The 25,763-nt window shown below is 57.6% G+C and overlaps 2 protein-coding genes across 4 annotated transcripts in view; one reads left to right on the forward strand and one right to left on the reverse strand.

The window, feature by feature from the left end:
- The window catches only part of CTBP2 (C-terminal binding protein 2), a 26,480-nt gene extending 6,406 nt beyond the window's left edge, over positions 1 to 20,074 (forward strand). The window contains exons 2-9 of the mRNA XM_039836019.1: positions 9,571 to 9,722; positions 10,042 to 10,186; positions 12,697 to 12,903; positions 15,952 to 16,166; positions 16,594 to 16,724; positions 17,215 to 17,342; positions 17,764 to 17,881; positions 19,314 to 20,074. Of these exons, the coding sequence (XP_039691953.1) occupies positions 9,571 to 9,722; positions 10,042 to 10,186; positions 12,697 to 12,903; positions 15,952 to 16,166; positions 16,594 to 16,724; positions 17,215 to 17,342; positions 17,764 to 17,881; positions 19,314 to 19,494 (1,277 nt within the window). The 3' untranslated portion in view covers positions 19,495 to 20,074. The remainder of the gene's footprint in view (positions 1 to 9,570; positions 9,723 to 10,041; positions 10,187 to 12,696; positions 12,904 to 15,951; positions 16,167 to 16,593; positions 16,725 to 17,214; positions 17,343 to 17,763; positions 17,882 to 19,313) is intronic.
- Positions 20,075 to 20,927: 853 nt separating this feature from the next.
- The window catches only part of ZRANB1 (zinc finger RANBP2-type containing 1), a 61,857-nt gene continuing 57,021 nt past the window's right edge, over positions 20,928 to 25,763 (reverse strand). For 2 of the 3 annotated variants that reach the window (XM_039836017.1, XM_039836018.1), the window contains 3 exons: positions 25,439 to 25,568; positions 25,100 to 25,329; positions 20,928 to 24,038 (listed from right to left, as the gene is read on the reverse strand). In XM_039836017.1, the coding sequence (XP_039691951.1) occupies positions 23,820 to 24,038; positions 25,100 to 25,329; positions 25,439 to 25,568 (579 nt within the window). In that variant the 3' untranslated portion in view covers positions 20,928 to 23,819. The remainder of the gene's footprint in view (positions 24,039 to 25,099; positions 25,330 to 25,438; positions 25,569 to 25,763) is intronic. The other variant, XR_005647224.1, reaches the window with a different exon arrangement.

Here is a 25,763-nt window from a genome sequence, read left to right on the forward strand (position 1 = left end):
CACGACTTTGGTGTCTAAATAACAGCCCTGTGTTGTAGTATGTTTTCCCCCCGCAGATAGCTCCAGAGATGTTTGCCTCTAAAATCCTAAAAAGAGGCAGTGGTCCCGTCCGCAGTGTGGGTCCGAGTCCACAGGTGGGATGGGAGTCGGTGCATTTGGCCAAGAAGGGGGTGCTGACAGGCCCCTTCACGTTACTTTCGCACGTGACCCTTGGCCTTGAGGGGCCAGCGTCCACGCTGGGGCTCTCCAGGTTCCATGCGGCCTCAGGGACCTGGGTCTTCCATGGGCCCGGGCTGCAAAAGCAAGGCTGGACATTCCCGCGGGCTTTCGATACCACACACACGCGGTCTGCGAGTTTCCTCCTGGTCTCTGGTTGTCTGTTCCTGGTCTTGATGTTGCCCTCGAAACCCGAGAGTGTCTGTTTCGGCGAAGTTCCATTTCTCCAAGGTTTATCCCGTCTGAATTCTCGGGGGAACCCTGAGCATTTCATTTTCAAGCTGAAAAATCTGAGCCTCGCTTTCCCAAGTGTGACATGGGAGTGACGGGCTTCCCAGAAGGCTCCGAGGACCACGTCACGCACGAGCTGGCCCAGGCTTTGCATGCGGCGAAGCTCAGCACATGTGGGGCTCCATCGTCACCCTCTGATGCTCGCCTGTCCCCAGCTGGTGCCCCGTGGGGCTACACTGGGACCCATGCCACCCTTGCTGCCCAGCCCCTCTCCTGTCTTTCGTGCTGCCTTCTGGGTCAGTCAAGGAAATTAATTCTTCTGTGAGATTAAATGGAATGTAAACATTTTTTAGTCCTAAGAGGATTTAAGCTTAGCTATCGGGAATGGCTCTAACACACGAGGGTAGAACCTAGTGGTTGGAGAAACGAGGGCAGGAAACGATGGAGCTGGGTGGTGAGCCCAGAGCACAGTGTTCCCCGCAGAGCCGTGCACAGGGGCGGCAGGACCTCACTGAGCTTCCTGGCACCCAGAGCAAAGCGAGAAATGAGCGCACTTAAAGAGTTCGCCTCGTGCATGAGACGGGCCGGATAAGCCCGTTGTTTAGGAGCTTTTTCTGAGCAGCCGAGGTGGGTTCCGTGACCAGCTTTCCCCAGCAGCAGCAGCTCTAGGCCCGCAGTTTGCCTTCTTACCTTACTCCCCACCCCCGCCCCAACCCGGGCCTCTCCGTCCGCGGGCTCAGCTTCCTGCATGTCGTCTTCCGATTTTTATTAAAACTTTTACCAGCCGAAGTCGCTAAGCTCACATGTCCAGTTTGAGTGAGCTGGGCTTCTGCAGCTGACGGCGACTTCCCGTCCGGGGTGCCTGCCTCTTCCTCAGGCCAGCCCTCCGGGAAGGATCACCAAGTCCAGGAGGAACTGGTGGTTCTCGTCACTTGAAGGGGGCTCTGCCGGGAGCTGGATACTGTCCCCAGCAGCCCAGCGTGGGCCCATGGGCTCTCCCTCCATCCACAGCGCTTAAAGCTGACCCCTTGACCTAACCGACTTCCCCGCTGGGGACCGTTCTCTCAGATGCTTTTTGTGTGAAGGAATAAATACACTTTGTGCTGGTTCTGGTGTTTTCCCGTGAACTAGGCTTTGAGCCTGGGACGCTTTAGAAGTTATTAGATTTCATGAAAAAGTTACAGAAGAAAAGAGCAGGGAGGGGCCATCCGACCAGCGGTCGTGCGTGGGAAAATCAGCTTCCTGGCTACTCCGGGGCCCGAGGGCAGCACGCTTGGCCTCCGGCCCGCTGGACAGCAGGCCTGTTAAAGGGTCCTTAAGAATCACTTTCCGTTTTTTGTTTTAGGGCCACATGAAAAACTGAGTTAGCGGAAAGCCTCGGGCTTCTCCTGTGTCCCTCCTGGCTTTGGCGCCTGCCGTGGCGAGAAGCAGGGTGGCAGTTTGTGTTTGTGGGCACTTGGCCCGGGCAGCACAGTGAGGAATGTCAGCCTGGGCCTGCCCGGCTCCTGCAGGGAGCTTCCAGGAGGAGGGTTCACTGTCCGCTCCTCAGGCCTCAGTCCCTCCGATTCCAGGGGCCGAGCCAGCGAAGGAGGCAGCAGCCCACAGGGCTCCGGTGACGAGTCCTCGGCCCCAGCAGGGACTTGGTGAGGTGACCTGGAAGGGCAGGGCCGTCGCACAGCAGCTCCGGGCTCGCCAGGCGTCCTCAGCCCGGCAGGGACCCTCCAAGGGCATCCGCGGTCCTTCCGTACCCAACAGTTCACCTCCCTCCAATCCCTGAGGCTGTCCCGAGGCCCCACGGTAGGCAGGGACCCCCCAGACGCTCCCGTGGAGGCTGGGCAGGTAGGCGAGCCCCTCCCGTGCGCGGGTGGACCGCGGTTCCCGCGGTGGCCCATGGCTCACGGGAGGCGGCGACACAGGCCAGCAGCTTTTCCTTTCTCGTCTTTATTTCATTTTCTTTTTCTCAAACGCCCTCTTCTGTTGTTGCCACGGGCACATCTTCAAATCTTGAGAAACACACGAAACACTCAGCAGCCTCCGCTGGTGGTCCCCACACCGTGGGCAGGTGTCACCTTCCTGGAGAAGGCCGAGCAGCCTGCCCCCACCTCAGCCTCGGCGGGAGGGTGACCCCCGGGGGCCGGGGAGAGACCGGGACCCGGGCCCGGGCCCTCGGCGGGCACAGCACCACGTCCAGTGTCCTCTGCTCTGGACCATAGCGTGCTGGCCGCTCGGGAGAGCTTCTGTGTGGGAGAACAGACTGCGTGCCCCCTGCTCGTGGCCCCCGTGGTTGCTGCGGGGTTCTGTGGCAAAGCAGTTCCCAGAGAAAGCGGCGAGCTGGCCAGGGCTGGGATTGCCACGCTCGCGAGGACGGCGCCCCGCCCCGCCGGTGTGTCGCCTGGGCCCCAGCGCGTCTCGGCAGGGCTGGAAGGAGGTGGCGGCAGGTGTCCTCGGGAGCGGCTCTGAACGCCCAGAGCTTCTGCCAAGGGATGTGGAGCACGCTCCCCCGCACGCGCGCACACACGCGCACACACACACCCCGGTCTAAGCGAGGGCTCAGGGAAACGAACACGCGGTGACGTGCAAACACCCCACACGCTCCAAGTGTTTCCTAGGAAAGTGCCTCGCGTCGAGCTGTGGCTGAGCCTTTCCCAGCTCTGTCCTCTCTGAGGACTGATGGCTTGACCAGCTCCCACTTCCTGTTCCGAAGGGACAGAACCTTGTCGCCCTCCCTCCCCGTCCAAGGCTGCTGGTGGTGACAGGTGAGAGGTGCGCTGGGCCCAGCTCCCTCCATCTCGTCCCCGAGGTTCTGGGCTTCTCTGAGCTCAGTCTCCTGAGCTCCCCCTCCCTTGGGGCCGTTCTTGAGGGAGCAGGCACTTTGGGAAGTGACTGTTTATCCCTGAGTGTGGCGTGGGGAGTAGGGACCACGCACCCACAGGTTACTCACCATCCTTTCGGGTTCTCTGACTTGCCTGGGTGCAGCCTTCTGGTCTCGGTGGCTTCGGGGACAGGCAGCAGGCCAGCGAGAGTTGGGGCAGCCCTGGCTGGTCTCAGCTAGGAAGGAACTGAGGAGGGAGGTCAGCCTTTCTCTGGTGCTATAAGGTGACAGTGACCACCCAGGGGATTCATCTCAGGCTGCAAAATCCAGTGACCTCACAGGGGAGAAAGCCCAGGTGGTGGTTCTCTAGTTTGTGACTTTCAAGCAGGGTATCTGTTATTGATAGACAGCCCGTGCTGCCGTTACCGCGGGGATCCCAAAGACCTGCCCCAGCCCAGGAAGCTGGGGTCACCTGCCTGACCTCGGATCCGACGCCGCGCCTGCTGTTCATGGCTCCGTCCCGTGCCCGTGAGCTGGTGTAGGAGTGGCGAGCGGGCACAGAGTGGCTGTCCCCATTTGCACCGTGGTGAGCCGTGAGCTTGAGGGCTGAACCCCACCACCGTTCACTCTGCGACCTTGGCCGTGGATCTCGCCTTTCAGCGTTCACGTCCTCGTTGCTAAAACAGCACGCTGGCTCCCACTGGGTGTCGTCCCAGGGTTTAGATGAAAAAGGGCGAGAGAATGGTCAAAACAGGCAGCAGTCCTTGTAAATGGGCATGGACCAGAAGGACTGGCTTTGTTTCGTGGGACTGTCCCCGCGTTGGGAAGCGGGAAGGTAACCCCACCGGGACAGGAAGACGGTGGGACCCCCCACACACACCTGGGGACCAGCTGTTCCGAGCCCAGAGTCTGCAGCCCCTGCTCCCAGGCCAGTGCCCTCCACCTCGTCCTCTGGTGCCCCACCTCCTCTGGGGAGACTCAGAACGTGTGTCGCATTTTTCCGGAAACGGAAGCAGAGCCTCGCGTCCGTGGCTGCGCTTCTGGAACGTGTTCAGTTGTCCGTGATGTCCTTCGTGGCTCTTTCGGGCCGGCCAGGTGGGGGCGTCTTCCTTCACACTGGGTCGGAGTGGGGAGTAGTCAGCCTCTCCCTGGTGGAAGGCACCTGCTTTCTGGAACGTAAGTCGCTTCTTCAGGACAGAGGGACACAGGAGGCTCCCTTGGGACTGGTGAGGGTGACGGAGGCCAAACGCTCAAAACCAGGACCCACCCTGGAAAGGGTGCATCCAGCAGGCAGGCAGGGGGCGCCTGGACCTCCTAACAGTGGGGGGCCGGCACGTGAGCATCCGAGAGAATGGTGTCAAGCGAGTGGATGCTTCTCGGGTTTGTTGGAAGCCGGAGGGAGCTTTCCAGTTTGCATTCCACAGGTGGGGCACCGCGCATCTCAAGCTCTGTTGGAAGGAGGGAACGGGTGTGTGTCTGTTCTCACTGAAGGTCCCCCGTGTGGCGTGGATGCCACGCAGTTCAGGCTGCTGGGACAGTTCCGGGTCGCTCTGAGGAACCAGATAAAGTGACTGCAAATGCTCATCTTCCTGGAGGCTCAGAGGATCTGCTTTTTGTCGAAGCAGACGCTGAGGTCCCACCAGTCTAGACGTCGGCTTCCTGCTTGGCCTGCCCTCTGTCCAGCTGTCACCTGAGCTGCATGTCACTGGGAGGCCGTGGCCTGTTCGATTCATGTTTTATTTAAGAGGCCGTTCGACTTCACCAAGGCCTTCCTGTGGCCATCTCTCATCCGGGCCTTCAGCTGACTCCGCAGAGAACCTGGAAGTCAGGGCCAAAGGGCGGCTTGAAACCAGGCTCCTCGTGGGGACACAGAGCCATCCGGGGAGCCCCGGTAGTGAGGGTGGCCCCCAGTAGCCCGGCCCCCGGTGCTCAGAGGGTGTGGCGTGGCCAGATTTCCACCCACTTGGGTGTTTCCTGTGGCTTCACACTGTTCACCTTTTCATGCGCACTGCAGTGTCTGTCAGTACATTCAGGCTCGGTGGAAGAACCTGACCTTGGGGACCAAACTGCATTCGGGTTGCGGGCGCTCCCACGTGACGAGGTCGTGGGCCGCATGGGCAGCCTCCTGCACGTGGGGCTCCTGCCCGGGCGCACGCCGTCACGGAGGACGCGTGGGCGGTGCCGAGGGTTTGCCCGGTGACGGCGCGGCCAGCAGCGCCACTGTCTTATTTTGGGAGTCACCTCATTCCTCTTTGTCCCCAGCTCCAGTTTTAAGCCACGAGGTCCTCGCTGTTCTCTGTTCCCACTGTTTTTGCCCGGCTAGCCCTCAGTCGGGGCTGAGTGGGGTGGGGTTGATTGCGTGCGGGTGAGGTCGCAGATGCCTCCGAGTGGTGGCACTGCAGAGCTCAGCTCGGCTGGCTGCGCCCTGCCTGGGCCTCGGTGCCTTGGTGCCCCTTCTGTGGAATTGGAAACCAGAAAGGCTCCCTTCAGGCCTGAGAGCAGGGGCTTCACCTGGGAAGGTGAGGAGAGAGGACACTTTTAAAAGACACGCAGCGGCACGGGGACAGATTAGATGTCCGGCTGGGACTGCAGCCCCGTCAGCCTGCGTCACCGGAGGAAGAAGCAGCTCCCAGGGAAGAAACTGGTGTTATCCAGGTGAGGCAGCAAGAAGGCCGGGTGGCCAGAAAGCCACTAATGCCTCCCCGGAGACCTGCTCTTTCCCGCTCGGAATCCATGAGGCCTTTGGACTCGGTGTTCACTGGACGACTGGCCACTCTTAACAGAACTCCGGCAACTCCGCCTGGTGACGTCTTTGGTTTCCACCGAGTGTCTCTCATTTCACAATTATTTCTGTGCAGCTAGAGCTCTGAGCAATCCCAGGCTCAGGGACGAACGCTGGAGCCGTCTTCCAGCTGGCACACTGCGTCCCCTCTGTCGAGCAGGTCCCAGCTTGTGCAGAGGCCGGCCCGGACCAGCAAGTGATTGACACCAGGGGCGGCGCCAAGCTTTCGCCCTGCACAATTGATGCTGGACAGGTTGCCAGGAGTGATGCACTGATTTATTTTTCGCGATGTCCAGTTGCAGCTGGAATTGTCGTGAGGGAGATGGGGCGACTTCGTCGATGGGAATAGTCACTTTGACTAGAGGGCCACCAAGACCCTCTGACCCTCATGGGCAGGCGCTTTGCTCAGACTCCGCTGGGTCCCTGGCACTGAGGCAGCTGTCATTATTCCTCTGTTGCTCCTTGGTGTGCCGTACGTGGCCACCTTTGGTTCCGTCTCCCTGACTGTGAAACGGACACAGGACGGACACTGGGATCCCTGTCAGCCTTGGGGCTTGAGCAATGTCGAGTAATTGGCGGCCTGGCGCTCGACCACACACCTCCGTTTTCAGTGACTTCTCATTAAACATCGTGCCTCGGCTTTCTCACCAAATTCCCCTTACTGTGGAGGAAGTGGGGCGGTCCCTTCAAGCCCGGGGGGCCAGCCCCTGCGTTGGTACCCCATTTCCCATTGTCAGAGGGTGATCTGTCATCTTAACATCTATGGATCCTAATCCGTAACGTGTCAGTTATATTCTAACATCCTCAAAGTCGATCAAATTGTCAGAAGCGCTGGAAGATGCATCGACGTGGGATGGAAAGTGTCTGCACCTTCATCTCGGCCGTTTCTTGGGGCCTTCTGGCCCCTCCGACTCCGACTCCAGCAAGACCTCAGGGGCAACCAGTTCTGGGCAGTCTGGCTTGAATTTAACTGGACTCGCCTGTGTGCGGTGGACACGTCCCTCCTGGGCCTGAGGGAGCACGTGTAGCATGGTCTCTCTTCATGGAAGCAGACCTCGGCAGTGGCCTGGCTAAGCTTTCTCTTATCCTCAGTGCGGGGGTCTTGTGTGGCCCCTTAGGAGCCTGGTCCCCAGCAGCCCTACTCTGGGTTCCCTGCACCGCATGTAGGACATGTGATTCTGCCCACTTCCGCCGCCCACCCAGTTGTCCCCGCTCAGCATCCAGCTCTGGCTACGTTCTTCTTGTCCAGTCTGGATGAGGGCAAAAGCTGGGTTTCGCCAAAGAGAAAGGGACCCAAGTCAAGGAGGGAGGCAATCGCTAGGCAACCTGGAGTTTGTTTCCCAGGTAACGGATGTGTGCGCTGATGCCGTAGATGGACATCTCGTGACAGCCCCTCAGCCTCTCCAGATGCTGTGATGGCCCGAGATGCCTGCCTTGGGCCTGCTGCCCCTTTCCTGTGCGGTTGCTTTTCAGTTAACCACCTCGATTTCTTATCGTGATCATGAACTCTGCAAACATCGTGCGATTGAGTGTCGTGCCAGCATCCCCGGGAGTCAGGTTGGGGTGCTCCTCACCCTGTGGGAGGAGCAGTCCAAGACTGCCAGTCCCGTGGGAGTCGGACCTTGGGCTTTGTGCCAGATAGGGGAGGGGAGGGAGAGCAGCGGTGGGGGCCTCTGGTCCTCCCAGTTCCGAGGATGTTGGAGTCAGCTCACTTGGATGCCTGCTTTGGGCATTGGGGGCCTGGGGAGACAGTAGGAACTCGGCTGCCACTCACTGGCTGGGAGGGGCCGTGATTGTTTGGGAGTCACAGCCCATGATGACAGAGCCACCCAGAGGTGGCCTTCGCTTCCCTGCCACCTCGGCCTGTTCCTCTCAGGCCATCCAGGGCAGAGGCCACTGTGCAGCAGCCATGTGGGCAGCTCGGGCCACACCCCCTCACCATGTGCAGTGCAAGTGGGCGCTTGGCTCCTCGTTCCAGAGTGCAGCCGACTGGGCGGTGACCCCGGGGTCAGGCTCTACCCAGTGGCCACTTCAGGGCTGCCCGGGCAGGACCCCTTTGGGTGGTTCCAGGCCGCACCGGCAGGCACAGCCTGGGCTAGCAGCTCCTGTCCTTGTCTGTCACCGTGCAGCCACACAAAGGCTTGGTGGCCCAGAGACATGACATGTTCCTGGCAGGGGCCACAGGAGCCCAGTCGAGCGAGGCAGCCACCATAGGAAAGGACAGGTAGATTCTGTGAGAGCCAAGCCCCGGTCAGGGTCCCCGGGCGTCCAGAGGCTTAAGGTGTGCGAAGAGCCATCTCATCCTCACTCGTGACCCACGACACTAAACTAAACGTTTCCAATTTGACGAGACACGCGGGGCTGTCCCGTCCTGGCCATTGCGATGGCCAAGGTCCCTCCTGGAGCCCGGGGCTGGTCCTCACGGCCACGGTGGGTCATGATGATGTGACGTGGGATTGGCCATCGGGAGGGGCCGTGGGACCTCGGACCTGCCAGCGTGAACTTGGAGGGAGAGGTCAGATGAGGACGCTGTTGCTCACACCGGTGGAGGGGGGGACGTGCGGGGCTCACGCTGCCTCCCAGGCCGGGGCATCCCCCTCCCCGCCCCGAGTGAGCCCCTGGTGGCGTGGCCACCTTGGGACTTGTCCACTCCATGATGTGTCCACCTCACGGGCCGTCCACGTGGCTGAGGGCTGACACTCCGCGGCTCGGGCCGCATGCAGAGGGGACCGGCCTGGCCGTGCCCGGGCTGTGGGGACGGTGTCCTTTGTCGGTGTGACCACTCCGGTCCCTGCGCCTGACGAGTGTGGCCCACTCATACCACGCAGTGGGGACCAGCCCAGGCGAAGGGAGCTGAGCCCGGGGCCCTGGTTCTACCGGGGGTTCCCCCAGAAAGCCCTCTCGGTACTGACGCACCCCCGTCTCGTTGACCCCCCTCGTGTATGTTGGAGGACGGTGGTGCCGGCAGGTGCAGGGAGGCACAGCCCACCCCCAGCGTCGGGGAGCTGTGCGCCCCGACATGTCCCTGGAGGACCCCAGGCCTTGCTCTGGTCTCGGGGTGGCGGGCGGTCCCTGTGTCGGCCCCAGGGGCAGCAGCAGTTACGGACTTGAGCAGATTCCTCGGCCCGAGTTCCACGTGGCGGTGGCTCCACTGTGGCTCCTGTCGGTGACCAGTGAGGTCGTCGAGGCCCAGTCCCCACCTGGACCTTCAGCCCCGGCGGGCCAGCAGGCAGCACCTGTCCCCCAGTCAAGTGCACTGCACGGATGACCCTGCTCAGTCTCCTTGGCTTGTCCCAGAGTCTCCCCTGACGGCTCCTGAGTGGCGGTGGTCTGGAGCCCGGGGGAGCCAGGGTGGGAGGTTGCCGTGGAGACACTTGGGGTCCTGCAGACCCCGTAAGTGTGAGGATGGGCTGGGACGGGGGCCCCTCGTTGGGACCGCGGCAGAGGGAAGAGACTGGCCGCTTGTCACGCTGCCCCTGTGTGTGGGACAGGCCCCTTCTCCCGCCCACCGAGTCCTCCCTCCTCACAGGCATCCGCCCCCAGATCATGAACGGCCCCCTGCACCCCCGCCCCTTGGTGGCCCTGCTGGACGGCAGAGACTGCACCGTGGAGATGCCCATCCTGAAGGACCTGGCCACTGTGGCCTTCTGTGACGAGCACTACCCAGGAGATCACAGAGAGGTGGAAGCCCCTCCCCACAAGGAAAAGGCCCCCCCGTCAGGTGGCAGCAGCTGGCACTCAGAGCATCGCTCGCCATCCCCAGGTCCCTCCTGCTCTCCCTTTTCTCCCTCCCTCGACGCCTTCTCAGGCCTCCCCGTCTCTCTCTCCCCATCGTGTCACCAGCAGGCCCCCAAAGTGCAACCGCAGGCCACTCGTCCGGGGGCGGGGGGGGGACTGTCATAGCCAGACCTCGTCCTCAGCTGGCCATTCTCCTGCCGGAACCGCCTGCAGGCTCGGGGTGCTGGGGGCCTCCAGCCCGTGCTCTGCTCACGCCCCGCAGGTTCTAAACGAAGCTGTCGGCGCCATGATGTACCACACCATCACGCTGACCAGGGAGGACCTGGAGAAGTTCAAGGCCCTGAGAGTGATCGTGCGCATAGGCAGCGGCTTCGACAACGTCGACGTCAAGGCCGCCGGCGAGCTCGGTGAGTGCGGGGGGCCTTCCTGTGCCAGCGCGTGGCGTGGCTCCGTGCGCACGGGGCATTGCAGGGGTTCAGAGAGCCAAACGTCCGCAGCAGGGGTCCTGGGGCCCCCCCGCTTACCGTGACGGGCCAGGCCGGTCCTTCTGGACGAGCCCTCTGGTCACCGTGTCTGGTTTTGATACGCGGCAGCCCTGTACCTGGGTGTGTGGGCTGCACTCTGCCTGGTGAGCACTTGGGGCCCTAAAGCCACGAGGCTGCTAACAGGTACCTCAAAACCACAGGAACTCAGGCTTTTTAGAGCCCCCAGCCCTGGGCTGTGCCGGTGGGCCTGACAGCAGCCTGGCTTGATCTGCATGCCACCGAGCTGTCCCCGCCACAGCTCCCTACTTCCCACACCCCGTTGGCCTTTCAGCCCACCAGGCCCCCTGGTCCCGTACTCCAGGGGCGGCTGGCTCGGCGTCACACCTGAGTGAGCGCGGGGCACATCTGATGCCCAGGACCTCCCACCTGCCGCCTTTTCACACGGGAACCCCGGGTGGGCTCCAGCTTCCTCCTCCGAAGTCCCAGCCTGGGGTTTCGAGTGCGGGTTCGGGGTTTTAGTGGTTAGTCCCCCCACTTGAATTCGGATGCATCTCGTGGGCAGGAGTCAGGCAGAGGGAGCCGGACCTGGGGCCTGCAGACTGGGGCTGAGTCTGGTGTGATTCTCTAAGATGGTGCTGGGTGCTCTGCAGAGTGATAGGTGGTCTGAGTATGGCGACAGGCGGTCGGGGTCAGCCTGCAGGCGAACCCCAAAGAAGGCAGGAGGCGGGCATTTCCCCATCGGGAAGCAGGGAGCTGTGGGGAGCTGTGCGGTGAGTGGCCCAGTGGGAGACGTGGTTTGTCTGGGTCCCCACTGGCCAGGCCCCGTCCCCTCAGCCCTGCTTTGGGTGGGGGGGCGATTAGGCCGTGCACAGGAGAGGGGGTCGCGCCAGGGGTCTGGGGAAGGGCTGCCTCCCGCCTCCCCAGCACGCCGACCCCCGGGAGGACACTCGGGAGGATGCGACCTGATGGGAGCGAAAATCTCCCCTTTTTCCCTGGCACCAGCGAGAATGTTTCTGTTCGACAGCAAATGTCCTTTGTGCTCTCGGTGGAGCCGAGACCCGCGTTCAGACGGCGACGGAGTGTGGTCTACGGCTCCGGGCGCGGTGTCCCCAGCGCACCCCCTCACACCCCGCCCCGCCTGGCAGGAAAGCGGTGGCCGGCGTTACGAGGCGTCGGGGTGGCGTTTCCTGGAGGGAGCCAGCCATTTCGTTCCAAGGAGGGGCGGGAGGGTCTCATCCCAAGTGCAGAAGGTCACTGCTCAGCCGCATGTGGCAGGGAGGCCCGGAGGCTCTGTCCCCAGAGTCCTTGGCAGCCGCAGAAGATGGCCAGGGCCTACGATTTCGAAAAATGTCGACGGGACACCAGTGGTGGCATTTTCACTAATCCTGGTCCAGTCTGATAAGCGATCTGCTCAGAGACATCTGAGCTGTTTCGAGGCGCAGCTTTCGAATGTGGAAGCTGAGGAGGGAAATGGCCTCCGTCCAGGTGTCCTTGTCCCCAGAAGCACTCCACAGCACGCTCGGCCACTCTGTAACGAGGGCAGAGCGGCAGGTGGCTCCAAGTGTGCCCCTTCTGAAAGCACTGACGGGATCCCCATCGGGGCCGCGGTGTCGTGTTTTGGGGTTTGGGGGCGCAGCTCCCTTTCCAGCACACACTGGAGCCTTTTCATGAAGCACTTCGCCCCCAGCCCAGCCTGGATGGATGAGGCTCAGGAAATCAGCGTTTGGACCTGCCTGTTGCAGGCAAGGTTGTACCTGGAGCAGGTGGATGGGTTCTTCTGGGAAGAGGCGGGGGGAGGAGGTGAGGCCAAGGCCCAGGGCGGGGTCCAAGCGCCCCTGAGTTCCCACTCCACGTGCCTTCCTAGCAAACCCGTTTGTCTGATTCCCAGTCTGGTCCGGTTCAGAAGGGGTTACAGCGAAGGTGACAAAGGTGACGACATTGACATTGAAAGAAGCTGCAGAGCTGTTTTGGGCGGGGGCCCTGGTCCAGGAAGGCCGCCAGCCCTGCTCTGGGGGTGCTGGAAGCTTGTGCGGGTGGGCCGTGGAGCAGGACCCTGGAGGCAGACCAGCCTGCTCTGAAAAATGGTATAGAAAGTCCCACTCAGGGCGATCAGAGCTGTGGGGTGTCTGGAGGAAGGTGCATTGCATTCTGGGCTGACCCCTTGCCCCTCCAAGCCACCCACAGCTCACTTCCCGGGGACGGGTCTGGGAGCACGGGGTGGGCAGGACGTCGGGGAGGGATTGTGAGCCAAGCAAGGACGGAGGCCTCTGAGCATCAGAGCCAGGAGGTCTATGTCCCCTGGGTGACAAGCAGGCCTCAGAGACTCTGACCTGCCCCAGCGCCACACATCGCACGAGAGGCTGGGCAGGGCGCCCCGGAGCCCCCCACAGAACTGGGGGGCCTCACCACAGGCCTGCCTTGGCCTTTTCCAGGGATCGCCGTGTGCAACATCCCGTCGGCCGCAGTGGAGGAGACGGCCGACTCCACCGTCTGCCACATCCTCAACCTGTACCGGCGGACCACGTGGCTGTACCAGGCCCTGCGGGAAGGCACGCGGGTGCAGAGCGTCGAGCAGATCCGGGAGGTTGCCTCAGGCGCAGCCCGCATCCGCGGGGAGACCCTGGGCCTCATCGGCTTCGGTATGTGAGGGCGCTCTGCCCATCCCTCTGCCCAGGGCTGGCTCAGGGACCCCACGGGAGAGGGAGGCCCGGCCCTCCCCTGGGAGTGGAGGCTCGCTGAAGGAGAGGACTTGTGTCCCCACCCCGCTCCCCGCTGTATGGAGTGGGAGATCAGGGGTCAGGGCCGACCAGGGCGCCCACCAGAGAGGAGGTGCGGCCGGCTAGAGGAGGCTCAGCGAGACACTCAGGTGCTGGGCAGCAGGCTTGGCGCTCCAGTGGGGGCTGGTAGTCAAGCGGAAACCTGGGATGGCCTCAGGGGTCACTGAAGGGTTTCGAGGCACAACGTGGCATGGTCAGGTCACCAGCTTGGAAAGCTCATTTGAGAGAGGGCATAGGAAGAGGTCGCCTGGCATCAGCTGGTCAAGGCGAGACACCCTGATCAGGCTGGTGGCCCTGGGAGGGCCTGGGGCAGGTTCCCGGGGAAGGCGACGCCACAGGGGTTGACTGCACAGGCTCGACGAGGGCTCCCTTGTGTGCATGGTCAGGGGCCTTGCTGGGCAGCGCTGAAGCTCAGCCCCGCCACTTAGCGGCTCTGTGGCTTGAGGAATTTACTTGATCTCTCTGCCCTCGGCCTTTTCCTGAGGGGCGAATGGGGAATGGAGGGATGCACAGCGGCCGTGTCTTAGGACTCAGGGCACGAGAAACACGGGTGAGTCGTAAGTGCGGGGCCTGGCTCGCAGGCGGCTCCCCGAGCTGACACGCAGCCTGAGGGGCAGGACCTCTGCGGTGGCCTGGGTGCCGTCTTCCCGTCTCCGGGTCTGCGTTAAGAGCCCAGGCGTCAGGGGTGCTCACGCTCAGGAAGCCTTACTGTGCTTTTCTCGAGTGGGCGCTACGAGGTGTCGGGAGGGAGCGAGGACGTGCCGTGAGGGCTGCAGCGCCCTCTGCTGGTGCCCTGTGGGTTTCCCGTGGCTCTGGAAAGTGGCCCTCGCAGATGGTTCTTGGACCCTCTGTGTCCTTCGGCCTCTGCAGGGCCGGCGAGTGGGCTCCCGGCCAGAGACGGAGCTTCAGGTGCCGAGTGGCCCAGCCCCGCGGTGGTGGCCTCGGTGGTAGAACACTTGTTCCCATGGCTTCTGACTAGCTGTCACAGCAAGTTAAGGGGACATTTCTTTGGCTGTGCCCTTTGCCATCCATTTTCCGGAGATGCCTTCAGCACACTGAGGCCAGTCCCAGGCTCCCCGCTCTGTTTACGTGAGGCCGTAAACCAAGCACTGTCACGGTCCCGGTTGCCCGTACACACTGGTAGTGGTGTCTCCACAGCCCTCCAGAACCGGGACAGGGAGGGACAGGGTCGTAGGCCACCCGATCCCTGCTGCTGCCACCGCTCGGGGCTGACGGCATTCCTCCAGGCCCGACTCCCGTGGTCGAGGGGCCTGGGCAGGGTCCTAGGCTTGACCCCAGCTTGAGCCAGTGGTGGGACAGCCTGCAGGTTGGGACCACGTACAGAAATCTGAAGGGAAAGCCAGTGGTAACAGTATTTTCTTTAAAGGCCAAGACAGTCATGTTCCCCTCCTGCAAGGCTGGGTTTTGATGGAGTAAGTAACAGAATTACGTCAGGAAAACCTGGGGACTAACGTAGAAGCCAGTGCACAGCTTAGGGTATGTGCGTCAGTGACAAGCAAAGCCACTGGGAAATAACGCCCAGGCACAGTCAGCACTTTTGTGTTGAAATCTGGGCTTGAGGTTCTCGAGCCCTAGAGCCGCAGCCAGGAAGCCCTATCTGGCTGTAAGGTGTGTTAGGACGGGGAGTGAGGAGGGCCACGAAATCGCCGGGCAGGGGCGAGCCCCAGGCCCGCACTTCACCTGCGTCATGGGGGGTGTTTACTGCTGCCGCCCCTCCCGCGGCCCCGTCACCGTCGCCACCTGCTCATCTGCCCTTCCGGTGGGGTGCGAGGCTGTAGTTCCCGGTTTGCTGCGTCCAAGTGGCGACATTCAAGAGGGGTGACGTGAAGGATGATGATTACCCTGCAGCTGTCCCTCTTGATCAGAATGTCCTCATGAGACCTTTGCGTCCAAACCACAGTAGTCTCAGCCATGCCCAGTTAGATCCCAGCTCCGCAGGAGGGAGACAGTCCAGCACGTCACCCTCCCTGGACTTCCTGTTTGGGGAGGTACGTCTCCCCTTGTTCCTCCCTCCCTCCCTCCCTGCACATTTGAGCAGTGGTTTTAGATAAAGATTTACTCTGTGCTCTTCGCAAACAAACCCATTCAAGCATCAAACTCTTTTGTTTTCAAGCTGAAAACTGCTCTGAGGCTCAGAAGTGAGAGGCTCTGGGAGTCAGTGGGTCTGTGCGAATGACGGCCACCTGGGCATCGGGGCCCTTCGCGTCCTGTTAGGTGGCATCGGTCTCTAACTGGCCGGAGGCCCAAGGCTGGAGACGAGGGTGAGGGCTCACCAGTGGGTCAGGGCCCGGCCCACACACCCGAGGATTCGGATGTCTCCACCCCGCAACCTAAACACTGTCCCGTGCCAGTTTGTGCTCAGGCCAGACTGTGGGGGCCCGTGTGGTCATTTTACTCCGTCCCTGTGCGAACCCGTGGGTAATTAGGCTGGAGAGCATTCCATCAGACACTGAGAGCAGAAAAGAAATGAAGCTCAGGGCAAGAAGCCTGCCGTGCAAACAAAAAAAAAAAGTTGGCGGGAGAATTCAAACAGAGAACATTGGTGATGGCCAGAGCTGGGAGGGGCGCGTGGCATTCATTAGGATGTTCTCGCTAGCTGTTTTTATGTTTGAAAATGTACCTAACAGGAACGTGAAAACCACACACCTCTGGTGGCCAGTACAGGTGACAGCAACTGCACCCTCACCCGGGAAGCTTGGCCCCAGTGAGACCTGGAGAGAAATGCTGGTCCTCAGGCGTCACCAAGCTTTGGGGGCACCATCCCTCCGGCAGCAGCCTCCGACTGGCCCACCTGCCAGCGGGGACTGCACGCACAGGCCCCAGGTCCCAGCAGTAACGCGGGAGGAGGGGCCGAGGACCCGCTCACCTGGACGCTGTCTTTCTGCACAGGTCGCACAGGGCAGGCTGTCGCTGTTCGAGCCAAGGCCTTTGGATTCAGCGTCATCTTTTATGACCCCTACTTGCAGGATGGGACAGAGCGGTCCCTGGGCGTGCAGAGGGTCTACACCCTGCAGGACTTACTGTATCAGAGCGACTGCGTCTCCCTGCACTGTAACCTCAACGAGCACAACCACCACCTCATCAATGACTTTACCATAAAGCAGGTAACCGGAGCGGACGTCCTCGGGCCCCGGCAGCATCTGTCAGGACCGGAGGGGATGGGAGCCGTCCGCGGACACCAGTGAGCAGGGAGCAAAGCCCCGAGGCACCCGGGCGAGGTGCCTGCTGAACGGGGGACAGAAGCTGGCCCTGCTGAACGGGGCCACGGGCTGGCCCTGCTGAACGGGGGACAGAAGCTGGCCCCAGGACCGAGCAGAAGCCTGTCCTCAGCAGGCCTGGCCTCCATGAAGCAACAGACATGTTACAGGTCACAGCTCCAACCTTCCCACCTTGTGTCCATCTCAGAATTAGCGGAACAGTTTCCGCTAATTGGGCCTCCAGCTGTGCCCAAGACTCCGCTCCCGGCCCCCGCGGCCCGTGCACCTCTCGCTTTGCCCGCCCCCGGGTGACCCACTCTGCTTTCCTCCGCAGATGAGGCAGGGTGCCTTCCTGGTGAACGCAGCCCGCGGCGGGTTGGTGGACGAGAAGGCCTTAGCCCAGGCTCTCAAGGAAGGCAGGATACGAGGGGCGGCCCTCGACGTGCACGAATCGGAGCCTTTCAGGTGGGTCTGGGGTGTGGCCGAGGTGCCCGGAGCCCAGGCTTGTGGGTGACACCTGTCCCACACCCTCGGGCACTTTCCCAGGCAGACAGGTCCTAGGGAGGAAACTGGACACCCAGCCTCCATCCTTCTAAGGACTGTGCGCCATGTCCTAACTGTGAAAAGGCCAGAAGGTCCCCAAGGGTGACCAGGAAAAGGAGAGACAGGAAAGTGGCATATGGCGGGCTCGGTCTGCAGGCCTCGGCTGTCCTGGAGCTGGCGGAGCCGCTGGCAGTTCTCCTGGGAGATGGCCAGGCCTCGCAGGGCTAACTGTCCCTTCCTTCTGGCTCCTGATTACTTGACACTAATTAACAGTTTTGATAAGAAAGTTCACCTGCCACGAAACGCCCGTCCTGTCCGCGTGGCGGGGTCAGCGGGCCGAGCTCGGGGTGAGTGGGCCGGGATGCTGTGCTTTCAGATTTTCACACACGCTGTGTTTTGTGCGTTTATCTAGCTTTGCTCAGGGTCCCTTGAAAGATGCACCGAATCTCATCTGTACGCCCCACACAGCCTGGTATAGTGAACAAGCCTCACTAGAGATGAGAGAGGCCGCAGCCACCGAGATCCGACGGGCAATCACAGGTGAGCCCCTCCCCCACCCCGGCCCCCAACGCAGCCACCGCGCCTGAACGTGCTGACGGCCCACAAAGGGGGCTGGGGACCCTCCGTGGGCAGAAATCATTTTTCAGGCTGATGGAATTTCGAACGTTGGGCCCCGAACTGAACGTCAGGAAACCACTCCCTGTGACGTCAGCTGCTGTGGGTGCTGCACGCCGGGCAGCAGACCCCACAGCGGGGCTCCCTTCTGTTCTGGGCCCTGGAGCCCTTCACGCTTTGTGAAAATCAAAGGGCCACCCCTCTCATCACAGAGTCCAAGGCTTTCCTGTCAGGTTTCCGCAGGGACAGATGTGGTGGGTCGTTGCCCCCAGCAGCAGCAACGAAGTGCGCTGAACTCGCCGTCGCCTTGAAAACCACACGCTTAGCTGTGATCGTCTCATTCCAGGTCGCATCCCCGAAAGCTTAAGAAACTGCGTGAACAAAGAATTCTTCGTCACGACAGCTCCCTGGTCGGTAATGGACCAGCAAGCGATTCATCCGGAGCTCAACGGCGCCACATACAGGTGAGGCGGGGCACAGACCCGGGCAGGCCAGGCCACCTGCGCGCTGAAGAAAACGGCCCCAGCAGGAACCCTGGCCACTGTCCCTGTGTGGGAAGTCCGCGGACTGACCCCACCTCGGGGAAGCAGCCTGGATCAAGCGGGGTGCATCGCCCGATGGGCCTGAGCACTTTGCGGGGAACCGCCAAGCCAGAGTTTTTAGGGGAGACCGATTTTGTTTTCCAAGTCGAACCTTACGTGAAAGGCCGGTGCAGTCCACTAGGTGGAGCGCCCCTGCACTTTCCCGGTGATTCGCAAAGTTTGACTGGGGTAGGAGGTGACGAAGAGTTATGGGGTGTGACTGAGGCCATGCCGGGGACGCGAGCCGGGGAGCGGGGGGTTTCATGTGCAGTCAGTCACTGTGGTTCCCTTCCCCCGCTGGGTCTCCAGATGTTGCCTGATATCCTGCTGCAAACCACTACTCTAACCGGTTGAGGGCGGGCGGGCGGGCGGGGGCATTAAATTTGGTTTGTGTAATAGGGACCAACCCAGACCTGAGGGAAGCTGCGCCGCCGCTCGAACTGGCTTCGTTTACCTTTCAGTTGCCTGTTCTGTTGCGGTCGCAACGGGTTTTGACCCTATCGCTGCTTGAGCCCATCACAGCACCAGGGTCTCCTGTTCGTTACTGGCGGCGGCCTACCCTTTAAGGGGGCTCCATCTTAATTCTGGTAGACGAAAGCTTACAGGGGTGTCCTGTCCCTCAGTCGTCCTAGAGAATCCCTTGGGATTTCTGCCCAGTGTAACACTGACAGGCCATGTGGGGGGGTGGGGGGTGCGCGGTGATCCCAGGAAAAGACAGCATTCCCTGTACCCCAAGTATAAAGGGTTTGGTAACGGTAATTCTAAAGCACCTGCCTCATAAGTGTGTGTATCCTACTAAGAAGAGTCACCTCTGTGCATAAGAACCATGTATTCTAGAGGTAGCTCAGTGCCCCATGTCCTCAGACACCCTGCAGCTGTCCTCAGGAGGGCAGGCACCAATGCCATGGCCAGCTCACACATCCCCGCTGCTCTGTGCCCTCGCATCTCAGGCCAGAGGGGCTAACCGGCCGAGGAAGCCACCTTTGGCATCCAAGCCTTCCATGCTGTCACTGGAGCTGGTACTTCCTGAAGCGACTGGCAAACTTGCCCCTTCCGTACAGAGGTTTTCCAAATGCAGAATTAGCACGCACTGTTCCGACTGTCCAAAAGCTGCAGTCGGCAGCAGCAGCCCAGTGTTTCCATTGGACTAAGTAGGTTTTGTTATTTGTGGATTAGATGTCAGCATTTCAGATTTTTTACGCAGGTTTCTCCTTTGCTTTGGGGAGGGGAAGGATGACAAACTACCCCATAGGAAAAGCCAGCAGCGGCAGCTTCCTGCCCTGGACTCACCTGGCCCCTGCTCTCTGCTCCGCAGGTACCCGCCAGGCATCGTGGGTGTGGCCCCGGGAGGACTTCCTGCCGCCATGGAAGGGATCATCCCCGGAGGCATCCCGGTGACTCACAACCTCCCCACGGTGGCTCACCCATCCCAAGCTCCCTCTCCCAACCAGCCCACAAAACACGGGGACAATCGAGAGCACCCCAACGAGCAATAGCAGAGAATGACAAAAGGTCATCATTCAGATAAACCTGGGACCAAGAGACAGTGAAAACTAGATGAACTAAGAGGAAAAGAGTTTGACAGTTTTTTAACTGATTCTGGACATATGCATCATTGACGCTGCAGTGTGAAAGCTACAAAGGAGCTAGAAGCTGAGACGTCGGGAAACGAAAAACGCCGTCTGCTCACGGAAGCGTGGAAAGGCTGGGACGTGATTTATTAACGACCAACTTCTGTTATTGTGTGTTAAGTTTTTTCATCTGTGCATCAAATCACAAAGAATAAATAGATCTTTTTCCTTTATCAGTCCCTTGGGCACAGCAGGTCCTGAACACCTTGCTCTAGAATGTTGCATCGAGAGTTCCAAACATCAAAATAAAAACTATTAAGAGGAAATCCCCATCCTGTGACTAGTCCCTTCGGTCCACGGGGGCTGGTTACCTCTTTTACTAATAGGAAGAGTCAGTCGCTACAAAACGGGGAGGAAACTGTTAGTCCAGAGCGGCCTCCCGTCTGAACTGCGCACTGAGCAGCCAAGTTGGTTGAGTGCAGTGATACCGTATCTCACGATGCAAGTATTAAGTTTCACAAGCTGTTTGTACTCAAATATATTTTCTCAGTTCAGATCCTCAGCTATTTTATTGAGTGGAAAGTCTTGAACTGAAAGCGTTCAAGAAGAATAATGTTGCATTTCCTTATGTCTCAGGAAATACTTTTTATGGTAACTTGTCAGATTGTCTATGAACAAACCCACTTTTTTAGACATTGATAAAGTCTTCTTTTCTTCACGTGATATTTTATACAAGAACACTTCAGGTGTGTTATTAGATGTGACTGATTTTAACAAATCCTATTAGATTTGTATCAACTAGTTACATGTTATATTCATAGTCTTTTGTGAATCATCGCCTTTTTGTTTAAAAGATGGCCTATTTTGAGCCTTTGTATAGGTACATTCCTGTTTTTGTGACAAAAAAAAAAAAAAACCTTAAACTGTCCCAAACAGAAAAATAATGGCTATCAGAAATATGTTTTGTTTTAGTGTGAGTTACCGTTACTGTATTTGTTTATTGTAAAGGTGGACATTTAGCGTTCAGTGCAGTTTTCAATAAAAAGTAATAAAAATTTGTTAAGTTCTGAAATTCAAGTACATCTCACCACTGTAAACGTTTTCTACTTGAGATGTTTAAAGGCAACTGCATTTTCAATTAGCCGATTTTCAACTCTTGTTATATATACCAGGGTTCAAAGATTAACAATACTTTTCTCTCTGCCTAATCTGTAACCAGATGCAAGAATGCTGACGATTACCTCATGTGATAGTTTAACTGAAAAACCAAAATCTCACGTAAGTCCATCATTATTAAATCATACCATTCTGAAGATGAAATAGTGGGTTAGAACTAAGTCAATTCAAGAAACAATTGGTCACGTTTTAGAGTTCTGATTTTAATTTTCTTAAAAGCAAAATTACCTGGCTCAAGCATTAATGCAGGAAAGGAGGTAAATCTCAAAATCTTTTTTAATGGTATTTACAAAGAAATGTTGCAAAATAATTAACATCAGCCATTTCCATATGCTCAGAACTTTAAGTCAATTTTATGGCTCTTTTTTAAATAGCATTAAACCCCATTGTACTAGTGGTATCTGCAAGTATCAAGTCCAGCAATCCAAGTACCACACTCCCTTTGACCCCTTCCTCTCCCATTAAAAAAGATAAAGTTATGGCATCTTAAAGCATCAACCTCCTCACCCATTTTAAAGTAGTGGTCCCACCCCAACTCCCTCATGAAATAACGCGTTAAAACCACCTCACGTGGATAGAGGTGGAGCCCATGGTTACTGACCTATCCTTCCAGGAGCAGAGCAGTGGTCAACGTCACCTTCATAACCACCTGTTGAACAGGCACTCAAGGAGGGGACGACACATGCACAGAAAGGGGAGCCCAGCCACCTATGAACAGCGGTATTCTCCATCAGTCTGGGACACAATGAGCCTAAGAATCAAAAGCAAAAAGGCAGGTCCAGGCCCACGCTGCACCTGGGTTTAACGGGAACAGAAACCACCACACTGTCTGCATCCTCCCTAGAAAAGGAACCATAAAGTTAGGGCCACACAGTTATGGCATCACCGCCCAGTCAACCAAGAGACACGCCTGTCACCCAGCCACATAGAACCTTGAGAAAACTGCATACTCCATCTTAGGACAATAAATATGGCTGTTTAATAGTTCAAGAGCTTAACATAGCACTGTTTCACCCAGAACGTTGGCCTTCATCAGCCGCTCTCCTGTGAAGACCGCTTGGAGCCCAGGAAACGCAGTCGCCTGCGGTTCTCCCCCTGGGAGGAATGCTGTACCCGTTAAACTAGATGCGCTCAGGGTCGCTGGTCATAAATAAATAAATAAATAGGCACCTCGGGAGAAACGCCACTCGGGCGACAATGCAGGAAGCCGAGTCCTGAGCCTGTGATTCCCGACCACGCTGACTGCAGTGTAGACCGCACCGACATCCAGTCGTGGATGCTTCTCCCTCAAACGCCGCCTTGGCATCCTCGACTGGGCGGGGAGCCTCTGCCCGCCGGAAGGCTGGGCTGCTCCCGCACATGGAGAGGCGTCTAGGGAGACGCTGAGCTCAGAAGTCGCACGGCGGCCGCTCAAACACTGAATCACTGCCCAAGATGAAAGTGAACCCCAGAAAGTCAATTGGAAAGAAAATATTAAGCACTGGAAACTAACGTTCACAATTACTCTAACGTATCGAAATTCATTTGTCGGGAATCGTCGCAGACATTTTCCTGCAAGTGCTGGCATGCAGCAAGTGATCCCTTCCCACGAGCATGCACAGGGGAGAAGGCGCTAACGACAGGCCACCTCCTGGGTATTTTTCTGTCTTTAGTATTCCGGCATCAAATTTAAGGTTGTGCACACTTCAATACCATCTAAACAGAACTCAGAAGAAAACAAGAAGCAAATATTTAAAGGTTTCACAGCCTTTTCATCAGAAGGAAAAGGGGGGGTGTGTGTGGCTTCCTTACAAATTCCTTGCCACGTCGATAGTCTACAAAGTGCTTATCAGGACACTGCGTCTTCGTGCTCCTGAGAGGTCTGAAATCTTTACCCATATTGAATGTACACCTGAAGCGGTCAAACAACACTTCTCATAAAAAGTTGTTCTACCTAAGATTATAGTTTTAACTTTAAATAAGAATGGCCACAATTAACCAACATGCAAAAATTCTCAGACTATTCACTGAGAAATTCATTAATACAATGCATTTACCACCTTACTGCATTTTAAAATCTTTATTCTGTACTGAACTGATATTCCCAATTAGCCAAAGCAAAGGCATGCCTTTCTAACACGATTCGCGTCAAGCAGAGTTGATGCTAAAAGACAGAATCCCAAGGCCCTCTGCATGGCGAGCTGGGACGACCACACTGCCAGGCGGGTGAGCGAACGTCACGATGCCTTCGGTCACGCGTGGGCCTGCCCCCCGAGCGCTTCCCTGACCACCCAGGGAAGAACGGCTGGGAGACCACTGCCCAGTGTCCGGCGGGAGGACCGCGGCGAGGGCATCCGAACAGGCGGAGCGCCTCAGCGCCGACGGGGGAGCAGGCCCAAAACTTAAAGACAGAAGAGCAAAAACCAAACGAGGGAGCAGAGTCCGTATGCAGCCCGCTCGGTAAAAAATCCTGACTTTCCTTGCAGTTTGTTCCTTAAAGATTTGGTTTTATTGGGCACAACAGGAACTAAATTATTAATAAAATAAAAGCTTGTTTTTATTTTTGTTTTGCTGTGGACAATTTGTACAAAAAGTTTCCAAATCTCTACGGAGTTCTGGTGAGACTTAACGTAAAATGGAGCTTTTAAGATGGAAGTAGAATGCAAGGTTCTACTTTAAAAAAAAGAATATCTCAAAGGAACAAAGAGTCATCTGCCTGAGCCTCTGGAGGTGCCCGTGCTGGAAAAAACTCAGTAACATAAAGATGCTGGTACGTTTCCTATTACACAACTTCTTACACAACCACATGCGTTACATTTATAGACAGATTTACGATTTGAAAGGAAAAAAAGTTTTCTGTCTTAATAAAATTAGTTTTTTTTGTTTTTTTTTTTTTTACAAACTGTAGTCCAAACGAGGCTCTCTGTGTCCGCACTCGGCAGATGTGTCGTCCCCACTGGGTGTGGGTCAGAAAAACCCTTCTGAGCAGGTCCTGCCAGGTTTGGTTTGTCCCAGGCCATGCACGATGCTTGGAACACACTAACTTCGGGGTCACCACGGAGCCAACACTTCGGTCTTCTGCTCCTTGATTTTCTTCATTCATCTTCATCATCTTCATCTTCCTCTCCATCAGACAGGGATGTACACGGCCGGATCTGTCGGTAGCGGTCAAGCCATTTGTCTACCATTTGCGTGACCAGGGGGTGACCTCGCCGCCGGGAGCTCTTCTGCATGGCGACGAGGGCGCCGCCCTCGGTCACGCAGCAGTCCAGCCACTCCCTGAGCAGTCGCTCTCGCTGCTCCTCGTTACCTAGCTTTTAGAGGGACATGGAGAGAACGGAGAACAGACCGGTTAACCGGAAAAGCGTAACAGAACCTCCTGCCGGTGTGACAACTAGAAAAGGCCAAAGCCACGAACATGTACCATGGTTCCAACCTCTCACCACATTAATGATCGAAACCGTTCCCTAAGCTTAAGTAGAAAAAGACATCGATGGGGAACTCCGCACAGAACCCCAGAGGGAAGAACCACCTAGCGATCACTTGTTTGATGAAGTAGCAAAAAGTAAATGTCTGAAACTGATCCTGGCAAAGAAAAGGCTAGAAAAAGACAGTCACAGCTTCAAACGCATGACAAGGTAAGTTTTCTCAGTAAATTATGTACGGGCTGAAGCTAAAACATTATGGTGTAAGAATTTTTTTTGTTAATGTCACTATTATAAAAGTTTCATAATGACCAGTATATGAAATAAAAGACCGATACTTTTACAAGATCCCGAGTTCTCTGAGCGTTCTTTGGCCCATCCTTACCCCCTGCCGGCCTGGTCTGCACCCCCGGACCCACGACGGCCCGCTGCTGTCCTGCTGCCACCACTGCCCCAGCAGCCGGTCCCCACGGGAAGCCACTGGCCTCCCAGCTTCCCCAGAGCGAAGACCGAAGCTTGAACGGGCGCTGACCCGCCCCACGCCTGGGCCGGACCCCCACCACACCAGCCCTGCGCGCGCCTCCAGCAGGAGCGTGCTCCCGCCAGACCCCGCAGGACTCGATGCCTTCCATCTCGATTCCCGCGCCTCTCCCGCAGGGATGCCGCGCCTGCCCTCGCCGCCTTGGTTAACGGCAAACCCCACGCCCCCTCACGCCTCTCCCCGAGGGACTTTCTCTCCCCAGCACTCACCGCCCGAGGCGGGGACTTTCGTCTTCAAAGCCACATTTCAAACTGTCTGCCCAGTACTTAGAGAATAAATACTGTGACAATGACTACACCCAAATTCAAAATTTTAACTGGCAGTGCAGCTGACACGTCTGTTGAAAGGTGCCCTGGGCTGGGTTCGGGCGTGGCGTGACCCCCTCGGTGGTTAACGGGACGCCCCTTACCTCCTGAGCAGAAAGAAAGTGCACGTGGAGTAGCTTCCTTTCGCTGTCAACCAGAGGCAGAAAAGTGATGGTGACGTCATCATCGGTGTTCAGGTTAGCACCAGCACCTCGGTTGCCATAGCCATCATTTTCCATGGCAACCAAAGCAGAGAAGTGGCCCCTCGTATAGCCCAGAGCGATCGGACTTTTCCAGCAAAAACTCTGTTCCCACAACAAAGGCAAATACACACCTGGAAAGGGGGAAGGAAATCACAGTGGGATTTTCAGGGCGTGGCTGCAAACTGTGTAATAATAGTAAGTAAACAAGAGACTTCTAAAACACTCTTGAAAATGGCTTACCTTGAAACCGAGTATATCCTAAAGTTTCTCCCCGGAAACTTTTATAATATTTTACTCCGTAAACTATAATTGGTCGTCTAAGAATATGTGCAAGTACAAAAATGTGTGTCTGTTCCAAACTTGCTCCGGGCTATACAGAACAAAATAAAAGAAAGCGGTTTCTCTTTACAAGGTTTATCATCACACCTGGAAAACATGTAAATACCACACTACCACCCTCTCAAGTACACTCTCTCCATTCGTTTTTTCAGAAATAATACTGCCAAGCTAAAAAAGTGTTTTGAGTCCTCAAATGACTAATTGCAATGATACTAAAAGAAATCTG

The sequence above is a fragment of the Pteropus medius genome, unplaced genomic scaffold (assembly GCF_902729225.1).
Source record: "Pteropus medius unplaced genomic scaffold, Ma_sr-lr_union100, whole genome shotgun sequence".
NCBI lineage: Eukaryota > Metazoa > Chordata > Mammalia > Chiroptera > Pteropodidae > Pteropus > Pteropus medius.